At 39.5% G+C, this 21,209-nt stretch overlaps 1 protein-coding gene across 4 annotated transcripts in view; it reads right to left on the reverse strand.

Annotated features, from left to right (window-relative positions):
• Positions 1-21,209, reverse strand: part of LOC139715992 (dual 3',5'-cyclic-AMP and -GMP phosphodiesterase 11-like) — a 170,761-nt gene that overhangs the window by 81,287 nt on the left and 68,265 nt on the right. For all 4 annotated transcript variants that reach the window (XM_071627549.1, XM_071627548.1, XM_071627546.1 and 1 more), the window contains exon 2: positions 11,805-11,972. In XM_071627549.1, coding sequence (XP_071483650.1) covers positions 11,805-11,972 — 168 coding nt within the window. The remainder of the gene's footprint in view (positions 1-11,804; positions 11,973-21,209) is intronic.

Consider the following 21,209-nt stretch of genomic DNA (forward strand, 5'->3'; position numbering starts at 1 on the left):
ATATACAAACATTTCAGAGTAATTTATTCCATCATTAAATCAATCTTTAAAAAAAAAATTGCAACAGCCCAACAAAACGAACTGACACACAAAAATGTGACCCATCAGGTCAAAGGTTAAGATTGGAAAGTAAGTCAAAACTCTACTAATCCATTGAATTGCACTCAAATATCAACCCACTTCTTCTTCAAGAGGCAAATCATGATGTGCAATGTTATTCATACACTCTAGATTCAGTGATACTTAACTCTAATGATGTTGGGGTATTTTGAGAGTTCTTACAGTAATTGTAGTCTGGCACCTGAAGTATGGGTCTGACCCAAACAGATGTGTTAATGGCATTAAAACATGTAGTCGACAGAAAAAAGGGTCATGAAATACAAGTGCAAAAGTCCTAGCCTGTCTTAGGCAGTGAAAAAATTTCCCAGAGGGTGGGGGGTGGGGTTCCCAGACCCTTCCTGCTCTAGTTAGGGTTAAGACAGCAAAGTTCACTCTCGTCTATGAATACAAAAGTGAAGCCACATATCCCAAGATCTTATTGCTCTCTTGTCAAGAGATTTAGGGAAAAAATTCACACTTTTGGAAATAGCTGGACATAACAAACATTTCAGGGCAATTTATGACATCAAAATAATTAATCATACAAAAAGTTTAAAGGGCCAATCAAACGACACCATGGTGTCCCTATTCACCCCAGTTTAACTGATTTTTTGCACAAGAGAAAAAAAAAAAACATATTGTCATCAATTCCTGTTGGAATAATTATTTCAAATTCAAACTCTAAGGTGTGCTGTAGGACCTAACAGGCTAGGTTCATGCACATTTTCAGCAAATTTCATTAATCAATGGCCACAGAGCAGAAAAGTTTTGACCACCCTGATTTTTTGTGATATTTTTGAAAAAATTTTATTTGGACCTCCTGTACCCTTCAATAATTTTTTTCACTTCAGGTGGACCACTTTCTGGACACTGTTGGATAGTCCTTCCATCCTATGATAAAAATAAGAAAAAAAGTTCAAGCATATATGAAACATGCAGATTCAAAAAACTTTCCTCGGTTTTGCCCGTATTCACCTCGCCGTCCCTGTCTATCCCGTTTTATGGTACCCAAAATTAAGTTTTCTTTGATTCTACAGTAACTGGCATACTTCATATTTTGTTGAAGGACACTACGACAAGCAGAAGACAACTGACTGACACCACAGAAAACCAATAATGTTAGATGCAAGGCACAAGACATACACCAAAATGTACCAGAGGGACTATTGTACTGTAAAGTGAGCTCACATCTTCACAGTAGGCATGCTGTTTTTTACCAAGAAATAGCTCTCATCTCCTCACCATGATTCCAACATTTTCCCAACCCCTTAACTGCACTTTTCCCTACTCTAACCCCCAGGAGTTCCATCCATTACTTATGCCAAAGCTGCATTTATTGCCGCAGAAATTCAATCTCCCCCCGAACACATTTCTTGGCAGTGCCACAAAGGCTCTTAAACATGCACACATACGGCGAGTCGCTGGAGAATGCTCGGAAGCAAACAGAGCCCCAGATTCAGGCACGACAAAACGCTCATTCAACAGTTACCCATGATGCTGTTTTCATAATGGACTCTGCAAATATTCCAGACATTTTCTTGTCCAGCAATGTGCTGCACCCCAGTCAGATTTGAATCAGCATCCTCCCCTGTCTCAACAACCAGCCCCCCCCCCCCTTTCCCACCCCCTCCAGTAAAAAATGAAAATTGAAATGAGAGGAGGAAATAAGGGTCTCGAACATCACTGAGGCTCTCCAGTTGAGCCATGATGGAATCTTGCACTAAGCAGTCACACACAAAAGCTTTTGAAATCTTGGACAAGTGCAGAGACTATTATTTGAGCAATTGTAGTAAATAAACCTTCAATTCTGAAGAGAATCTATAAACTTACGTTTCATGTTTCTAATACTAAATCCATACAGAAAAAAAAAAATAGCAGTCAATCTGAGACAGGTGGCATAGATTTCACCATGATTCCTGCTGATTGTACATTCATGTCCTTGGCTGTTTGTTGGTATAACATTCCTGGCTTATTCCATGAAGAAACAAGTCCTGCTCTTCAACCTTCCCCCCCCCCCCCCCCGCACTCCTAATCCACCACACCTCTACATGCACACATGCATACATACACTCATATTCATAACAACACCTACTGTAAGCCACATCTAATCATATAACACATAGCACAGCATACATAGACTATTGTTTTTTGTAAGTTAGTTCTATGATGGGGTTCCACTATGTAATACTTACAATTACAATATACAGCCACATCAGTTAGCTATGAGTAAGAGGTCATACAGTCATCTTTATTCAGGATATCTGTGCAGAATTTTTTTTCCCCTTTGTGAGCATCAATTTGACCTTATCATGCTGAAGTCATAACAAGATATCTGCTTCCTGGACAACTGGGTGGATTTATTCTTTTTGACCATAATAGATGTTACAGGAAAAGGATGAAACACTTCAGAGTGAGTATCTTTCTGAAAGTGAGTGAAATTTTTGAGTCAATATGTGAAGTTGAACCTAAAACTTGTTACTTAAACTTGTACTCTTTAACAAAACTAGGCTCAAGATTAAAATGAATGACCGCGCTTAGAATCATTAGCAATGATTTCCGGTGGATCTGGTAGATAGTGAGTAAAGGTCATGCATGGATTTTACATTAAGGCCCCATCGCACTAGGTTGTATCAAGCCACTGGATGTCCAACGAATTCAAAAATTTCGAGATGTCTTAGCATCCGTTGCTAAAACTAGAATAGGCCATACATGCTTGATGTTCTTCATATTCATTAGCTATTCATAGGGAAATGCAGAGACATGCTGGAGTCAAGTTTTGATTTTGGACATGTTCAAAATTATTTAAAAAAATCACCTCCCACATACTTCTGCAAATCTCTACGAATAGCTAATGAATGCAAAGAATGTCAAACATTTAATGACCTATTCCAGTATTAGCAAAAGATGTGAATGCATCTTGAAATTTTTGAATTTGTTGGACATTCATTGGCTTGATACGCTCTAGTGTGACAACAACTTCAGGCATGAGTCTCTGGCATATAATGATAATGGTATAATATCCAAAGGAAAGTTAATTTGTTCAATTTAGCACTGGTACTAGTATAACATGACTAGGGTCTATCTAAAATGTGTTTTATGCACATATATTCAAGTTGGTAAATCAATATATATATTTTTTTTAAGGAATGCCTCCAGCATCCTATAGGGTAGAGGCACTGGGAATATTTTCTGGGGATTTTCCACAACAATATCCAGGATATGATTAAAATTCCTACAGCAGCAACATTGATTTCTGTGACTGCAATGCTATGGCCCCTTTTGAGGGTCGTTATGTCATATCTAACTATTGGATTATAGAAAGGTCTGGTTCACTTGATCCCGTTCCCCCTTTCTATGTCCATAAGCGTGAATGTTGAGGCTGGAAGGACATAGCGTGGATGGAGAAAGTGCATGTTGTGGTGCAAGATTGTGTGTAATGTATCCAATTAACAGGAGTTATTGCAAATTGTAGGTTGTGACTGATGCCAGGGTCTGATCAGGGAGGTGCTAGAGAAGGAGAGACAACTACTGCTCTCCTTTGAAGTCATGCGTTCAACTACAGGTGTTACCCATGTGCTTCGACAAAAGAGAGCATCAATAATCGGGACTAGCGCTCTCACATCTAGAAATACTTGCCCCTACTGCAATTCGCTCTCTCTTTCAATGTGATATGGCAACGATGAATTCGTGTTCCTTGAATTGGAGCAGCGAATCAAAATGCAGTGTAAAACTGACAATTTTAACAGCAATTAGTTTAAAAGCACGCTGGAACACGCTTTAGCAGAGTACTTTATTTGAAAGATCAGAATATACCAGATTAAAAGATAGAAAACTAACATGGGGAAATGTGCGTATTATAGAAAATATTAGGTTTTTAAGAGGGCCTAATTTTCATTTCATTTCGATTTGCCCATTATGAAGGAACTAGAAATACATGTTTATAATATTGAATTCTTTCCTAAACTATTCTAAATCAATTTGAGCATTTCATTTAAAATTTTACGGTGATATAAAGCTTGTAATTCAATGAAAGAAGAAATGCGTTCTTTATCTCCGAACTTCGTCTTGCAACTAGAGCGGTGCCGAGCATGACTTCAAAGTGTAGTGGAATGCTAGACATCCCATTGTAATGCCTTGAACCCAAACATGTGTTTGCATGAATTAAGAAGAGTTGTCACTCCATCTCTGTAACACCTCCCTGGTCTGATTAAGTAAAACCCCATTATAACCTATGCCTGTAGCCTGCACTCAGGAATGGAAACAGATCATACAAATTCACCATCCTTAACCACATTGTAAACAACAGTGTCGTTGATGCTTTTGTTGTTGGTTTGTTTTTGTTTTTGTTTTTTAGGGGGATTTTCTTGGGGGGAGGGGCAAATCTATTTTGAACATCCTGCATTTGTAAATCACTGTACATTTTTTGGTTTTTAAATCCAGGAACCTAAAAGCTCATACAGACTAACAATTTGGACATACAAGAAACATTTAATTCACATATTTGCCTTTGAAATTCTATACAAAGACAACTGTGGGAGGCATGTGACTGTATGCATGCTTCTAAGATCCATGTACCTTGAAGTGCTTTGCATGCTTGGAGGGAGCTTCTGCTAACACAAGCACATGAAGGGAGGGTAAAGACACCCATGGGAGTTCATGTCTCAAAATGAAACCATTCCCCATCAAGGGTTGCCCAGGTCAGAAGGCTCAGTGGGTATGCCCTCATACAATAACCCTGGGCTGAGAAAATACCTTCATAGCAACCACACCATTTCTCGTGCCATGATTGGCTGAATGAGCCAGCTTGATAAGCTACACACTTTTTGCAAATATTGAATCCCATTTTCTCAATCAGTTTTTTTTCTATGCAATGCTTTATAATTGATGCACATATACTAAATTAATCTTATCTTAAACTTTCTAAATGATATCTTGCTATGAAACAGAGAATCAGAAACATATTTGATTATCACCATGCCAATGAAAAAAAAAGCAGCACACAAATGAAGATGTTCTGAAGAATTTCACATCTTGAACAGTCGTGTGTTGGGCTTTATATGGTGCAACAAACACACTGTGACAAACAGAAAGTGTTGTTCACTTTCGCAGTTTTCCCTCATATATCATGGAGGCATTTTGGGGTACACACTTCCCTACAGCTACACCGTCTGTCCGTCGCCAGGTACATAGCATGGGAGATGCATGCACAATGTGTCTATCACCAATAAGCTTATTCTGGGTTGACAGTTTGAGAAAACAAAATTCCACTGCACGCATCTCTTCGTCAATCTTCTGACAAAGAAAGAAAGGCAATGATATTGCATTCCAACTAGCAGTGAAGGAGAACGAAAAAAGAATGACGGCATGATTTTTTTTTTCTGGGTCATTTGTAACTCCCACAGGGCGAAATCCCATTTATGGAAGTTGCCAATTTGGGCATGGGGGAAATACGGTCAAGCGAAGGTGGGTGTCGGAGCGCGAAGGCAGCACCACCTTTGGTGAAGATGAGAGCCCCCAACTGTGTAGCCAGCGGCACAAAGAATGCCAGCATGGCCACGATTAAAAGCGACTTTGGATCACACCCAAGCAGTATTCGCCTGCCTCTGGTACACCTCCCTCTACCCAAGCTGGTGCTAATTACCACGATACCATGGGTCCTAGGCCCGCTAGGATCAGAGACACCCACACCTGAGTCTGTGTGATGGCACTGCCTGCATTGAGCTTAAAAAAGACAGAAGGTTATGTCATTTCTGGTTCAACTTTCATCCTTTTATTTTGTTGCCTAAGACACCTTAGGTACAAATCTTTGACACTTACAAGTCTCTACAATCATGGCTGTATCAATGTACTTCTGTTTTACTAATCTCTTAGTAAGTGTAAATGCACCAAAAGACTTTAGGTTGAGTACAATTGTAACAAAGAATGAGAAAAAAATCATAGTTAGGTTTATTATTTTTGTGGGTTTGATGGTTTCTTGTTTTTTTCTTATCAAGTACAAAATGCTTACAATACCCTGGCTACATTTGAAATCAAAACTGGAATAGCTCTATTGATGTGCAAGGATAAAAGTTTGGACATTAATTCCCATGGCAATCCTTTTTTTTTTAAATAAAATAAAACATAAAATGCACATCCCTGAGCTGAATGGCTGCTCGAGGCTGCTATAGGAGGCTTTAGAGCCCCCTTTTTTTTTGCCCAGTGAGGTGATGTTGTCAAGCAACTTTACAAGATACCACTGAAATGAGATTCAACAATTAAGACAGCAACTGAAGTATTCAGCAAGCTCACCATCTGCATGAAATCTATGCATTATTCAGGTGCATCATACTTGTGCAATTTTTGGCTGCAATAGTCAACTCTTTGCTGCATTCATTGTTGCACACTTGCCAAGTATTTTTCACCATGGGAAAGAAAAGCGTCAATAGTTAGCACCTCCAACACCAAGACAGGGACAGTTATTCCTCTGGATTTTTATTCTATTCACCAAGCTTCATTCTTTTGCTTTCTACAAGGTATTGTAAACAGGAGCAAAGAAAACACACTGCCATGGAAGTGACAGGTTTTTTGTTCACAATCAATTGAGAAATAATATAAATTGGTGGCATATCTTCTCCTCATTGAATGCCTGGTTGACTCACAAAAGAAAACATAATATACACTCAAACACAATTGAAAGGCAAACTTCTGTGGGTTTATGTTACATGACAAACCACCATAGCACCCTGTTAACACACACACACAAAGCATACAATGTCTCTGAACTGTAGGTAGTTCTTTACATTCTCAATGTTCTCCACTAGATAGACCCAACAATACCTCTGATGACTTACTGACTCTTCAGAATCCACGACCTGACATTAATGGGAATATCTGTCCCCTTTTGCAAGCCTCTAAATTAATATTGGTCCTGATCTGCAAAAATATCTGTTTGTCGCACAGTTTGTATTTTTTTTTTAATACACTGTACATTGCACTTGGTAATAGGAAAACACAAGTATCACGCCCTTACAATATATTTCAAGGTTGTTGGCTGTTCATTCCAGTGTTATGTAGCAAAGTTTTTGAAGTAATGGGGTCTATATGTGTGAGTTTAACTTGTGGCACTCATGAACAATAACTATCCAAAATTCTGAGAATACTGAATATAGTAATGAAGATAGCACTGATATTGAAGACTACATTACAATGGCAGTATTTTAATCATAACAATGATGTCTAATGATCTTCACCATCATCAATTATTGCATTACTATAACCACCAGTATAATCATCGCTGATATTTTTCCTTTACCATAAATATCACCCATCACTGTTTTCAGCATTATCATCACCATTCTCATTGAAATTACCTGACAATCATATAACAAGGCATCACCATCCCTGGTGATATCACTCCACATTCTCATTACAAGCCATCAGTGCCACTAACTGATTGGTGCCCACAATGTTTATGATGATGGAGGCATAAAAATTGAGCTAAAAATGATTGAACCTCAACCCACTCCCCCCCCCCCCCCACATAAACACATACAGCTAGCATCTGTAGAAGATGAAGCGGCTAAAATCATTGAACCTCAAACCCCTCCCCCACACACACACTTTGCGCGCGTGCACACACACACACACACACACACACATACACATACAGCTACTATCTACGGAAGACGAACGGCGGCTAAACTAATTATATTTCTTTCTGTAGAAGATGAAGAAAGAAGCTAAAACAATTGAACCTTAACCCACCCCTTATAACAGAGACACATACAACCAGCATCTGAAGAAGATGTAAAAGCAGTGCAGCCCTCCTTCACAGCTAGCTCTGCCGTCATCAGTACCCGGACAGTGGCACATCGTGTGCTTCAGTATATCAATTCTCAGCACAAGTTTGGAGCTTGCATTAAAAGATTTCCCCAGTGGACAAAAGAGATATCATTACTTGCATGGGATGAAAAAAGGTGTCTATTCCAGGCAGGAAGATTTACAGGATGGCTGGGTCATTCCATGTATACTGACCATCCCCTCCTCTCCTTTCCTGTCTTTCCTTCTGTCTGTCATCCAGATCTGCCCTTCTCTATTGTCACTATCTCTACATCTTTCTTCTTTTCCCTCACAGTGTCAATCTCATTGTACTCTTCTTGAGCCATCTTAAAATTCTCCCTTGGAACGCAATTATTGAAATTGCTCAATGTGTCCCAAATTGGCAGTGTGGTAGCAACGGCCAGCTGCAATTGCGTTATGTGCGAATATGTGTGTGCATGTACGTGTGTGTGTGCATGCATGTGGGCGTGAGTGTGCGTATGGAGTGCAGGTGTGAGTGTGTGTGCAGGTGTGCGTGTGTGGGGGAGGGTAGGTGAGTGTTTATGTGTGTGCATTTTCCACAGAGTTCACTTACTTTGGAGTGTGACCAAACTTGCCTCTTAGTATAGCTTTGCTTCATTTCTTTTTGAAGACTACTTTCCAGCATTTTAATCATACAACCAGCCATTAGAAACATACCAACAAACAAACAAACAAACAAACAAACAAATCAACCGAAGAAATTTGTCACCGCATAAGCAGCCAATAAGTAGAGTATATAGACATATATATCATATGTTCAAAAGCTACATTCACACTAGTCCCAAAGTGAAATTTGCCATGCACAAAAAACCACTAGAATTGAAATTAAAATTGGCAATTAAAGTAATTACAGAATTTCTATGTGCTCTTGAAGAACACAGGACAGCCAACTGCAAATGTATCCAGCTATCATATTGTCTCCAACACAATAGCGTGATGGAAGTATCGCCAGTTTAAATTTATTGATCAGCAGAAGTCTTGAAAGGAATTGGGCTACTTTACACAGTAATCCAAGTACTGCATGTACCCACTTTGGACTAGTACTGCACATTGGTAACTCAGGCAATATTTATTGTAAAAAACGTACACCCACAAACAAAGCAGAACATCCTGTATGTGAGTTGGACATCAAAGCAAGCTTTGATACCGCAAGGATCTCCAGGCACATTTCCGCATCACTTGCTCAGACCATACTCCTATTGAGTAAGTCGTAAGACCCACCAGTCGTCCGTGAGGATAAAGTGTCTTAAAGGACACCTCATTTCATGACATCATTCACACTAGCCATGACTATCTCCACTTTTAGAATAGAGACCACCCTGGGACTGACAGCATGCACTAACCAATGCACTATGAGATTTTGGAATCTACATTTCGAAGACTTATCACAAGAACAAAAATTTTGGTAAGAAATGGGTTGATTATCTAGTCCAAGAAGTACGTTTTTATGATTTAGTGCTGCAGCTTCTTGTAAGAAGATTATATCATTCATTACTACTGTTTTATTAGGTAGAATACAAATTTTACTTCAATTGAGCCCTCAGTTCTTTACATTACTTCTTTTTTTTTTCAATTTAGGTTCCAGAAACTGAGATAGCCTTGTATTATCTGGACTTGGACCTACTGGTAACCCATTGTAGAAGATCAGAATTCCTGTATCTTTTTCAATGTGACAAATTTATGAAGAATTCGAATTTCATGCATATTAATGGATTTTAGATAGTTCCATCTTAGAATCTTTCTGTAATATGATATACGAAGAGAAATTCAGAAAAGCCAGTTAAATGACAAGATGAAAATTTCTGCACCAAAACTCTGCCCAGGCAGGGTAGGTTAGTAAAGAAAAAGAAAACAAAAACAAAATAAATCCTGGTTTGAGAAACTCCAAATTGCTACAGTACTGTTGTGGTCATGAAATTTGAGTAGTGCACAGAGTAGTACAATTAGTTTGCACTGGCTATAACTTTTTCTGTTGTCACTATTCCCTCAATAAGATATTTCAACAAAGTAGTAGCACAAAGCATCTTTGCACTATTCCATGATCATTCATTCAGCTATGTGTATTCTATCATATGGTATATTTGGACACATATTTGGAATTCTGGGTTCCTTGTATTACATTTTTTTTTATTACTAATTAAAAGACACACAAACATGAACAATCAGTGAAAGCAAAAATAGACATATTTTGACAAGAATGTTGAAATATAGCCAAAATTTTTATGATCAAATTTAAAGCATATCATTCTATCTCAGTAACATATTACGACACTCATGCCATCCATACTGTAAATTGGGCTCTTACAGTCAGCATGCCTGGTCTTTTGTAAGTTTTGTAGTCTGTTTGTATTTTTCTCATCTGAAAAATAGATAAAGAGAAATTAAAATATGCTGCCATTTAGAAAAAGAAAACACACCCAAATCTGCTTAATGACAGGGTATGGTGGCTTTATTTGTACTCTTCTAGAGAGCTTTTCTCCATACCTTTATGAAGCTAAAAACTTCAAAGTAACAGGTTTCATAACACTTTACTGAATTTGCATAATATTTCTGCCTACAGGAAAGAAAAAATGTTACATGAAGTGTTGTGTGTCACCTGAATGTAAACTGTAATGACTGCTACATCATACTGTAATGGCGGGTTCATTTTTGAAGGCCTTGTCGGAAGCTTCATAGGCACACGGCCATCTCATGCCAGGTAAAGTCACTGATGTATGGCTTGGAAAGCGTATGGGTTAAGGACGGATGTCCATCAAACATGGGCATCACGACTGGGAAACTCAGACCTGGTCTCGGAAGCACTCTTTAGGGAACGCTTTATTCGCGACACGGGTCATGATCAGGTGAAAGAGACCACAAATTAGAGAGGGGAAGAGGACCGGTTGGACTGGGCAAGGACACCCCCGGGACTAATTGGATAACAGATTCTTTCCTCTTTCAGATATGTGCTCAGCTTGTGAAGAACTCGTGTGAATATTTGATCAGAGCTGACGGAATTCTCTCCACCTTTTAGCAGGCAAATTTGCCTTTTTACCGCCAGAGTGTGGGACACTAATGGGCCAAGGGATAGATTTTTTTCCCTGTGCACTACTTCCTTGCTTCCTTCTTAAAAAATGTCACCTCTTCTGACATAACAGACAGGCAGGGCAACACTATGGAATCCTTACAGAGCCCACCAAATTGTGTGACAATGACTACAGACAGTACTATGGGTGGCACAAGTTGTCTACCCACGAACAAGTGATTAGGTTCCAATAGGCATAGTTTTCTCATTGAAGTACTAATGCAAATGAATTGCAAATGTGTGACTATTCAGTCATCAGTTAACTACTGTTGAATACAGCAAAGAGAACTTGACACCAGCAAAGGAAATGATGACAACAGGTATAGAAAACCTTTAAAAAAAAGTTCACCTATAGTTTACTGACAATTTAACCTTCACATCCTTGTTTATTTTGCTGTAATTTGCCAAAATTCATAATAGCATTTGGCCAGTCTTCACAAACTTGACCCTAATAAACTATACAAAGTAAAGAATCCCACTCAGGTGCAATACTATCACAGTCTGACATAAATGTCACGGTGATACAGTTAAGGTTAAGGAAATTACTTAATTCCTTTTCATCGATGATAATATTCACTGTATATACATTTTCTGACTGGCAGAGAAAGCAAGCCAGCAGATGTGGAAAATGATAATAGGAGCAGCATGAATTTAAAGGCAACCTATCCACCAGCCACTTTATAATCTTATTCAGTTTTCCATCACAATTACCACTGGATATGTCCTTTGTCTATTCTAGTTCACCAAGTTCCATCATGGGAAGGGGGGTAGATATTGTAAGGGAAAGAAGTCAAAGGTTCACCTTCTCATCACTTTCGTTGAATGCCTCATGCTGGTCCTTGCTGCCAATCTTGTTGATGACTTGAGCCACACCCAAGACCTCTCCACCGGGCTCCTTGATAGGCATGGACAGCATGCTGCGTGTCTTGTAGCCAGTCTGTAGGTCGATCTCACAGTTGAACCTTGGGTCCTGCAGGATGGTACAAACAACCAACAAACCACAGTAAGGTAATCAGATCAGAGACCACACAAATTAGCAAAGAAAACTTGCAGCAAGTCTATTGCTCTCTCTCTCTCATCAATAATTTGTTCATATCAATGAGTGTGACTCCATATAATGGCTAAGTTTCTGTAAATGCAGAAATTTTCATGGCATAATAATTTTCGTGTATTTCGCACTACTTTTGGCTAGCGTGAATTCTAAAACCTGCAAAGATATCTTCAAAATTTTATGTGCACATTTTGAATGGGTTGACAATTGCAAAGCGTGAATTCAAGACCCCACGAATATGTTTTTGAGCTGCCCAGTGCAAAAATTAATCATGCAAAAATATCAATGTTTACAGTAATCAAACATCATCTTAAAGTTCACTTTGTCTCATGGTACAAGGAACATTACGTGACTGTCAGAAGGGTTTGATCACTTTGTCTCTTCTTGCTGGGGGGGGGGGGGGGGGGGGAGAGGTTGATTCATTGATATACTTGATCTTCCCTACATTACAGTATTACCCAACTCTTATGCTAATACTTGAAATTACCAAAGAAAAGATCAATAACATTTTGCTAGCTGTCATTTTGAACCTAGACAGAAAATAACCCTGACCATTTTAAGCCAAATAGGCACATATGATATTGTACACAAAATATGTCAACATAAATCACTATAAAAATGACACTGTAGTACAAAAAAAAAAAGCACCGATAAAAATACATAAATTACATTATCATCAACTCAGTTGTTGGTTGTTGTTTTTTTCAAACATAGAATTGTTTCCTCCCTCCAATGAGGAATCATTAAAGTGAGGCAGTCCTCACGAATTTGAAAAAAAAAAATTACTTTGCTGTTGGTACCTCTAATGAACTACTTTCACCAAAAAAAAAACTTTCAAATCACCAAATAAGCTCGTAAATTTTGGTTGAAAAAGTGTGAATCTGCATGGTGAATATGCTAATGAGCAAGTCTTGGCGGAGAGTCAGACGTCACTGAGGCACAACAAAATCTCTTTCTTTCCAGCCGTGTTCTGCTCGTTATGCATACACTCCCTAGTTACCCGGATGTATGAAGAAGGCGATGGCTACTACAAGTAGTATTTGACGTTGTTTTTACGTACTGAGCGTGTGAGAGTGTGTGTGTGTGCGTGTGTGTGTGTGTGTGTGTGTGTGTGTGTATTGTGTATTGTATACTTGTACAGTACACATGTGACGGTACTACTAGATCTATGGTAGATACCCCGTTTGCCCTTCGCGTGTTTACAGCAAAGACGCTTATCTTTGGTTTCCAGCAAAGATAGTAGAGAGTAGAGGAAGATAGGAAGGCGCGTGATAAAAATGGAAACAAAATGGCTACCCTACATGCCGATACAAAAGAGAGCTAAGTACAAACTCAGTACACCTAGAAACATCATTCATTTCAAAAGGTAGTGTATCTTTATCATCTTAAAAAGATTTAAAAATTATAGTCGTAGCATTTTTTCGATTAAGGGGATTATTTTGAAGAACGAGATTTTAAAGCGATAAGAATTATATTGTGGAGGTAAAAATTTGGCAACAACATGATCTAAAAACAATCAAACACACTTGATAAACAACAACAACTTCAAAGACAGCACATCTCCGGCAAAGACGCACATCACCTGAGATGCGCTGTCTTTGAAGTTGTTGTTGTTGTTTATCAAGCGTCTTTGAGTGGTCTCAGGTGATGTGCGTGATGTGCTTGAGGACCGAGCACTGCCCATTTGATTTGTACAAGATTAACGTGCAGTTTCCTGTCTTTTCAGTTAAGCATCTTTAGTTTCCAGTCTATCACAGCGCAGCTCCAGCGCTGTCGCGCAGCCCTGTCGCCGTGCATGCAATTACTAAAGTAGCTGTGTATGTTCTAGTACGTACATGTATGTACTGTACGTAGAAACGGTTCTACACATATATTTACACTAGAGGGGCAACCACATTCGGCAGCGTCCGTCTGGTCGGGCTATCATTCATCATACCGATGTGTCAAGCAGTATTTTGCTCGAATCATAGCATAAAATTGAAGAAAATTTTTTTTTTTCCATCCCAGACCCAAAAAAGGATCGTGAAAGGTGCACCGTATGGCTGAGAAATCTCAGTACTAGAAGCCTAACATAAAAACTTACAAGCATTCTCGATATCGTGTTGTAGGCCTTATATGCGAGGACCTTTTTGAGAAGCATTGTTTTGACGTGGACAGGCAGGCTGTAAACTGAGAAAACTCCAGAAGCCAGATGCAATCCCGACCATATTTGCTCATATGAGTTATAGGCCCTAAAACAGAAACACCTCGAGCATCGACTTCAAAGAGAACCCAGGAAAGGAAGCGTAGAGAGGTAAGGAAAGCGGCTAGCTATGTTTCATTTACGGTGGGGCTGCAGCCAGGAATCGACTGCAGTGCCACTGCCAGTACCGACTGGACCTGCACGGCAAAGTGGAGCGAAATCATATCCCTGCAACCCCCTGTTTTTACCCTGTCCGGTAGAAGTCATATTCGTTTGAAATATGAGTACTTACAGATATATCGAGATAGAAACAATATTTTCTTTGAAGAATTCGAGTCTCTTATGCCTAGGTAATCTTCTGTTTGAATGCCAAACTCAGTTAGACGGTGTATGACAAGAATGCGCGCGAGAGTGGTTTGTACGCAAAGTAGTATGCGACACGGACGGAAGCTCGAAAAGGACAGTGCCTATTTGATGGTAAATTTGATTTTTAAATATTTATGAATTCATGTTTACAGCATTATTTTATATCAATTTTATGTAAATGAGCTTGACATATTTTGTTTAAATAATAAAGCCATATATTGTCACATTTTATGACAAAATCATATATGATCACTTTGAACACTTAAATTGGTTTTCTGAGGCACGGCTGTCGAATTGGTGAGTTGGGCATCACTGACATTGCACCTTTTTGCAGGATCTTACACAATCGCTTGCAGGAATTATTTTTCAAAAATCGCGTACGGAGACAGTGTTTGATTTCCACACGTATAAACTGGTGAAAGGTTATATTTTTCACTCTTCTTAATTATCAGTACAGTGAAAATTCTCAGGACTGCCTCCCTTTAAGTTCTCATCAGCACTACCACAAAATATTCCAACTTTAATTCTGTCTGGACCATTGAGAAAGTCATCTATATGCAATGCAAAGGCACTCTGAGATTGCAGACTGAAGTTGATTAAACATGTGTTATTAGGGTCATTTCAGCTGAAAATATACAGGTGCTTTTTTATGTATGTGGTGCAGTGTGTATTAAAAATAGAGAATGTATTACTTGATTGAAGAATACATACTCAATCATGTCATAATAATAATAATAATCTATAGCTAGTTGTTACATTTGCTGGTATTGATTCGTAGTGTGAGAATACATTCAGTGGCTGACAGGCCAGTTAATGTTTTCCCCCCTGGTGGCCTCTGTTTAATGAACAGCTCTCTACACAGCTATTCCCCGATCAACATTTGCCTGGGGAAATCGGGGTAAAGCGGTGATCAATAACTCGGGAAAAATCTCCTGCAGTCTACGTGGTATGAATTCTGATATTCTCCATCACACCACAAAATACATCAGAAAAAAAATATCAGTGGATCACTAAGTTGAACTCCAAAGCTATTCAGCCGCTGAAACCAATTCATATCAGTCTATTTCTCCATATTGCCAGTTTGATGAGCTTGCAGAGTATGTTCACAAGCGTTTAAACTTAGAGGAGGTATTCATATATCTTTGAAAACATTCATTTCAATGATTTCTGTTGATTGCTGGATAACTCGCTTTCTATCCACTGTAAAAACCAAACTGCATACAGAATGGTCTTTTAGCAAACACAAATATTGCACATATATTCTCATATGCATGCAGGCACATAACATACATTGATATCTATTCTTAAGTACATATTACCTTAATGAAACTAATGGTTCCACACCTTTCCTCTTTTAGTCATATAGTTTTTCACGATCTTCACCCCTTTCCAGAACAGCATATCTTGTTATCTGTTCGTGAAATAGCGCGCTATCTTGGGTGCGTCTCCATCAGCCCGAAATTTTCTCGATCCCTCCACGCTTCTGGTTAGCCAGCTGGCAATGGAAAGCGCATGTTCAAGCAGCTATAGTGATTGTGTATAGTACGTTACACGCACGGTGTATTCAAGGATCACATGTGTGTACTATAGGCCTACTGTTGTTGTCATCTCCAGGGAGGTGATTTCTCTCACCTCCCTATTAAAACTCAGTGCCGTGCATGCTAGCTGTTCTTTTGTAAACTTCTTCTTCTTCTGGTCCACTCTACCTTAGCTGAAGATTCTTGCAGATTGTGTGCATTTTGGATTTGTTTAAACATTGCAATTCGTTAATTTCATATAAGATGCCTCACTGGACAGAAGAAAGAGAAGCGTTATTAATATCCCTTTGGAGAGAATTTGCTGTACTGCTCACCTCCCTGGTTGCAGAATCGCACATAAAAACGGTGATATAGGAGATTTTGAGCGGGGAAATCCTTAGTCGAATGCTGAGGTATCACTGACCAATATCTTTTTATTCCCCGTTCTCATGGTTAAGTTCGATAGCTCTATCAGTATTTCATCTTTTTGCACTGAGCTACCATATTGTTTTAGTCTGTGTCACTAAAAGAAGCCCTCCCCCCCCCCCCCCCCCACACACACACACAGACATCTGTCTACATCGGCCTCCCGCAGCCTTCAGCCGCTGGGGTGGGGTTGTTCAAAGCCTCTCTAAACACACTGGATAGACACTTGATGGGATTCTACTGTAATGAACTTCCACAGAGGGACTGCACGTTCCAGCGTACGCACAAACACTGGAAATTTCTCCATCGACCTTCAGTGTTCATTTAATATTCTTTCCCTGCAATCCACCATTCTGTCTGCATGTCTGCTTGTTCATTTCATCCCAGCGGCAGTTTCATCACTGCCCCCCCCCCCATGTCTCTTGGTCAACAAGCCACTTTTTGATTTCTTTCTAATGTCTGTCTGTCCTCTACCAAGCATTCCATTCTTTGGTTTGAGTAACCATCCTCCTGCTTTGCAATCTTCTCAGTGCATTGTGTGTTGGTAGGTGTGTGTGTATGTGTGGTGTTTCTTCTTGTGTACTGTCATTTGAGAAGTAGAACAGCATTAATGTTGCAGACCTTGTACGATGTTATTGCCCTGCTGGTTCTCATCTGACAATTCTACAGCCCTGCAGCATCATTAAACCTCAATTTTCTCAATCTTCCCCATGCATTGTACATCTCTACAAGACAACAGAGCATTGCATTGAGGTAAAAAGTTAGGTGTGTGGGAGAGTTTGACTACTTACTTGTTTGTTTGTATCGGTGTCTGTATCAGTTATTCTGTGGCCATATGAATGTGTAGAGCCTTAAAGTCTGCGCTGTTCTCTAACTTTGGTTGGACTTGAGCTGATACTACTATGGTCTGATAGTCTTGTTTTCTTTTGTTTTGTTTGGCTGTTTTGTTATCACACTCTCTCTATCCAATGTGTGCCCTCTCTGCTCTTTCTTACACCAAATCTCCCACCTCAATTGGAAAAGTACCGGTATTCTCAGCCTTTCTTTCTCCGTCACTGTCTGCTCTTCTGTGTTATTGCTTCTCTATTTTTGTCCCTTTCCGTCTTTCACTAAGCTCTGACTCACTCCGGCCCTACCCTGGCAGCAGCAAACAGAGGGAGGCCTGTGCTTCCCGAAATCTCACTAAGATGTGAATAAAATCCTGCCACGCAGGCTAATTCCACTCAAGTTACCCATTCCCGCTCAGAAATCACATTACAGACTGTAAAGTAATTTACCACAGCTTGGCCACATCTTTCTATCTATTTCTATCTTTCTGCCCATTACTTCCGTCTGTGACAGGGTAGCACATAGCCGTCTAGCTGGGATAAACTGGTGTTTGCAGCCATGTGACCTTTCTTGCAAGGTTCAATATTGCCCCTTCTATCTTCTTGCCTGAGATTGACTAATACCCTCCCTTTCTTAATGTGTAGGACCATTTTATGAAGTGGATGAAATCGCATTATGCTCACGCAAAGTGAGATGGGAGAGGCGACATCACGAACAGCATGTGAACGTTTCTGCTAACTATGCCACGAAGTGCATTTGCAGCACTGCTACAAGCGCTTCTCTTCTGCACTAAATAAAGTGAGTTTCATATTAAAGCACCATTCCCAAGTGGAGCAAATAGGCACGCTGATTGAAGGATTCGATCACAGCTTCTTGGTTTACAAGAGAAAAGACATGCATGAGTGATTAAGAGGGCAAACACGACAAGGTGTAGCGCTCGATGAAGTGCACTATTAATCAAGGCAATCGAGACAAATCAATGTTATTGGTTGCCCTGGAGGGGAAGCAGGTCCCAGGTAGGATGTTGACTGGACAGAGCGCTGCAAGAATGCAAGCATTGCCATACCCTGCGCAAACAAAGGCAAAATTGTTGCCATTTGCAATGCTAAATATGGAACCAAGAGATGAGTGGAAATGGAGGAATTCTAAGCAGTAGAAAAACTCTATCCAGCACGCTTCTCTCCATGCCAACGTGCCACTACGTAAGCTTGCAAAATCCCTTGAGGAACACTAGATACATCCGACCAAAAATGCAGCAAAGCTCTCTACATCTATCTGGTAAAACATTCATTCAATAGACATTCATTTTGTGAGGTAAAATGGGAAGAAATTTCCCTCTCCACAGCAGGAATGCATCAATTTGAAGACACAACACTCCAAGAAGCTTAGATCTGTCGCCCCCTTTGGCAACTCATCAGCAGTGGGGCTTTACTTCCAGAGCTGCTGCTAACTGTGTTACTGCACAAAACTGCCAAAATGAACTATGATGAATGCACCATATCTGGTCCTCCTCAATTCTCATCTCTCTTCTGGCATGCAAAGCAAATGGTGCAGTTTAGAGTTTGCACAAATGCTTCCTATTGGCGCGCAAGCTGTCGCATTGGATTACCCATGTAAAGACGCAGTATTCTAAGATTTCATCCCCCCAGCATAAGGAATACCTTGATGGCTTATGAAGCTGCCACTACCAGACAAAGAAAATCCTTTTCCCCTTTGTTTTGCCTTAGTTTCAGGGGGAGGTGGATGGGGGAATCAAATAAAAAGCGAGCTATATGTTGCTGTGATTTGATACAAATACCAGCTGGTGTAATCCATCATTTAGTTTACCAACCATAAACAGATAGTGAGGTACAGAGTTTAAGATCATGTCACCAAAATTGAGGCCCCATGCAATTTCCAGCAAAACTCTAAGGTCCACAAGGGATATGCTACGGGGCAGAAAAGATGTTAATATCACAAATTGAGAGAATATTTTTGTCATAGTCCAATCACAAACATCTGCAGGAATAGCATGAGACTATTGATATCCTTGTTGGCAAATTTCAGCCTTGCATGATCGTCTAACCAGCATCTCCATATACAACATCTACACTTGTGGAGCACAACTGCAGGTTAACATACACAAATTATTACTTAGGGTTCTTCTCCCTAGGAGGACATTAATGTGTATAAAATTCTTCTGCTACTACAGAGATTGCTTCAAGTTAAGAGAGAAAAGATATTTTAATCTACACCCTTCAACACTAACATGAACATTAGGCCACTTCACACTTATAAGGAAATACTGTGCGTACTATTTTGTGTGGTAATTTCGTAATGTGAATGCAAGTACTTCAGAAATACCTCACAAAATACAGTGTATAACTGGTATTTAGGGTGGTAATTCAAATTTCTGCAGAATATGATGCAAAATTTTGAGTGTAAAAAGTGTCAAAATCCAATCAAGTTGCAAAAGTCCTCCTGATAATGAGTCCTGTGGTTGCACATCTGACATCCTAATTGAATTCAGGTTTATGGAGGCAAAACAGCAGCAAATATTGCCTAAACTTAAATATCATCTACTTGCTTGATACACTTTAATCATTCTGTAGAGGCAGTATCTAAGGGACAATGTACAACTTTGCTTTCCTTTTTTACAAAGAATCAATCAAGATTGGAATGAAGAGCAAACCCATTGAACTTTAGTACTTCCAATACCCTCACCTCAATTCTTATACCGCACAAAATCTGAGCCATCTGATTAAAAAGAAATAGTACAAGTTGAGCACATTTGCCTTTATAAAATGGATGAGGCAAATAATATTCACAATCCCATGATGTGCCTCAAATTAAATTCAAATTGTCAAATGAGTTTATATTCTCTGGCTGCTTAGTAAAAGATGCTTTCAGTATTGCAAGACAACAATTTTTTCTCAATGTAGACAAGAGGTACTTATCAAAAGCAGTAATTTTTCAACATTTTTGCATACTGGCAGTACAGCAACAATAACTGGATAATCCCTTTGAGTGTGGAACAGTTCTATTTGTGTCATGAAAATATATGGCAGATGTTCACATCTACACTTTTGCAACTTGCGTGTCAAAATGGGGGTGGGGTGGGGTGGGTACTGGTACAGAGGTGAATTACATGGCGCCATCAAAAAACAACCCCAGGAATGAAACTTAGCTGGTGTGCAGGAGGCGCGGCACAGCTCTGCTTTCAAGGAACTGCGCCTGTTGCGGCACCAACCAATACACTCAAGTTTCGCCCGACATCAAATTTGGTCTCAGCAAACTCATCAGCCATGTAGACCAAATAATTCGGGTGAGTTCTCCTATGTCAAAGACTCAGGCCTCCCCTACCATCTGGGATGGAATCATCTGAAGATAGAATGCACCAAGAGAATTACAGATGTGCATTTCACATTAAAATATCTGCTACTGTCACACTGGCCATCTTTTGCAAAGCATTGATCCTTGTACTAACTGCTCAAATACTCATTAAGTGTGAAGAGAAGGAAAACTGATTTCAATTCAGCAAGAGCACTTGTCACTGGGTGATGACAAGGAGTGGACAGCAGCCTTACAACAAACAATACATTGAGAATGATTTGGTTTTCAAACTAGCCACTTCTCGCAATCACATGCCATGCATTTTCATTAAACATTTAGGCTTGTTCCCACAAAAAGAACTGCCCTACGGGAAACCTAAAGTACATATTGATTTCTATGGCATTTGTCTTGATGTTACTTTCTGGCAAGCAGAATCTACATGACTCACAAATCATAAAGACCCCTAGAGCCCCGTACAGGGGCATGCTACTCCTAAAAACATTTATTTTTGTTCTTCTTTTTTCC

This window comes from Diadema antillarum, unplaced genomic scaffold (genome assembly GCF_040938485.1).
Source record: "Diadema antillarum isolate AM-2024a unplaced genomic scaffold, OU_Dant_1.0 scf00000059, whole genome shotgun sequence".
NCBI lineage: Eukaryota > Metazoa > Echinodermata > Echinoidea > Diadematoida > Diadematidae > Diadema > Diadema antillarum.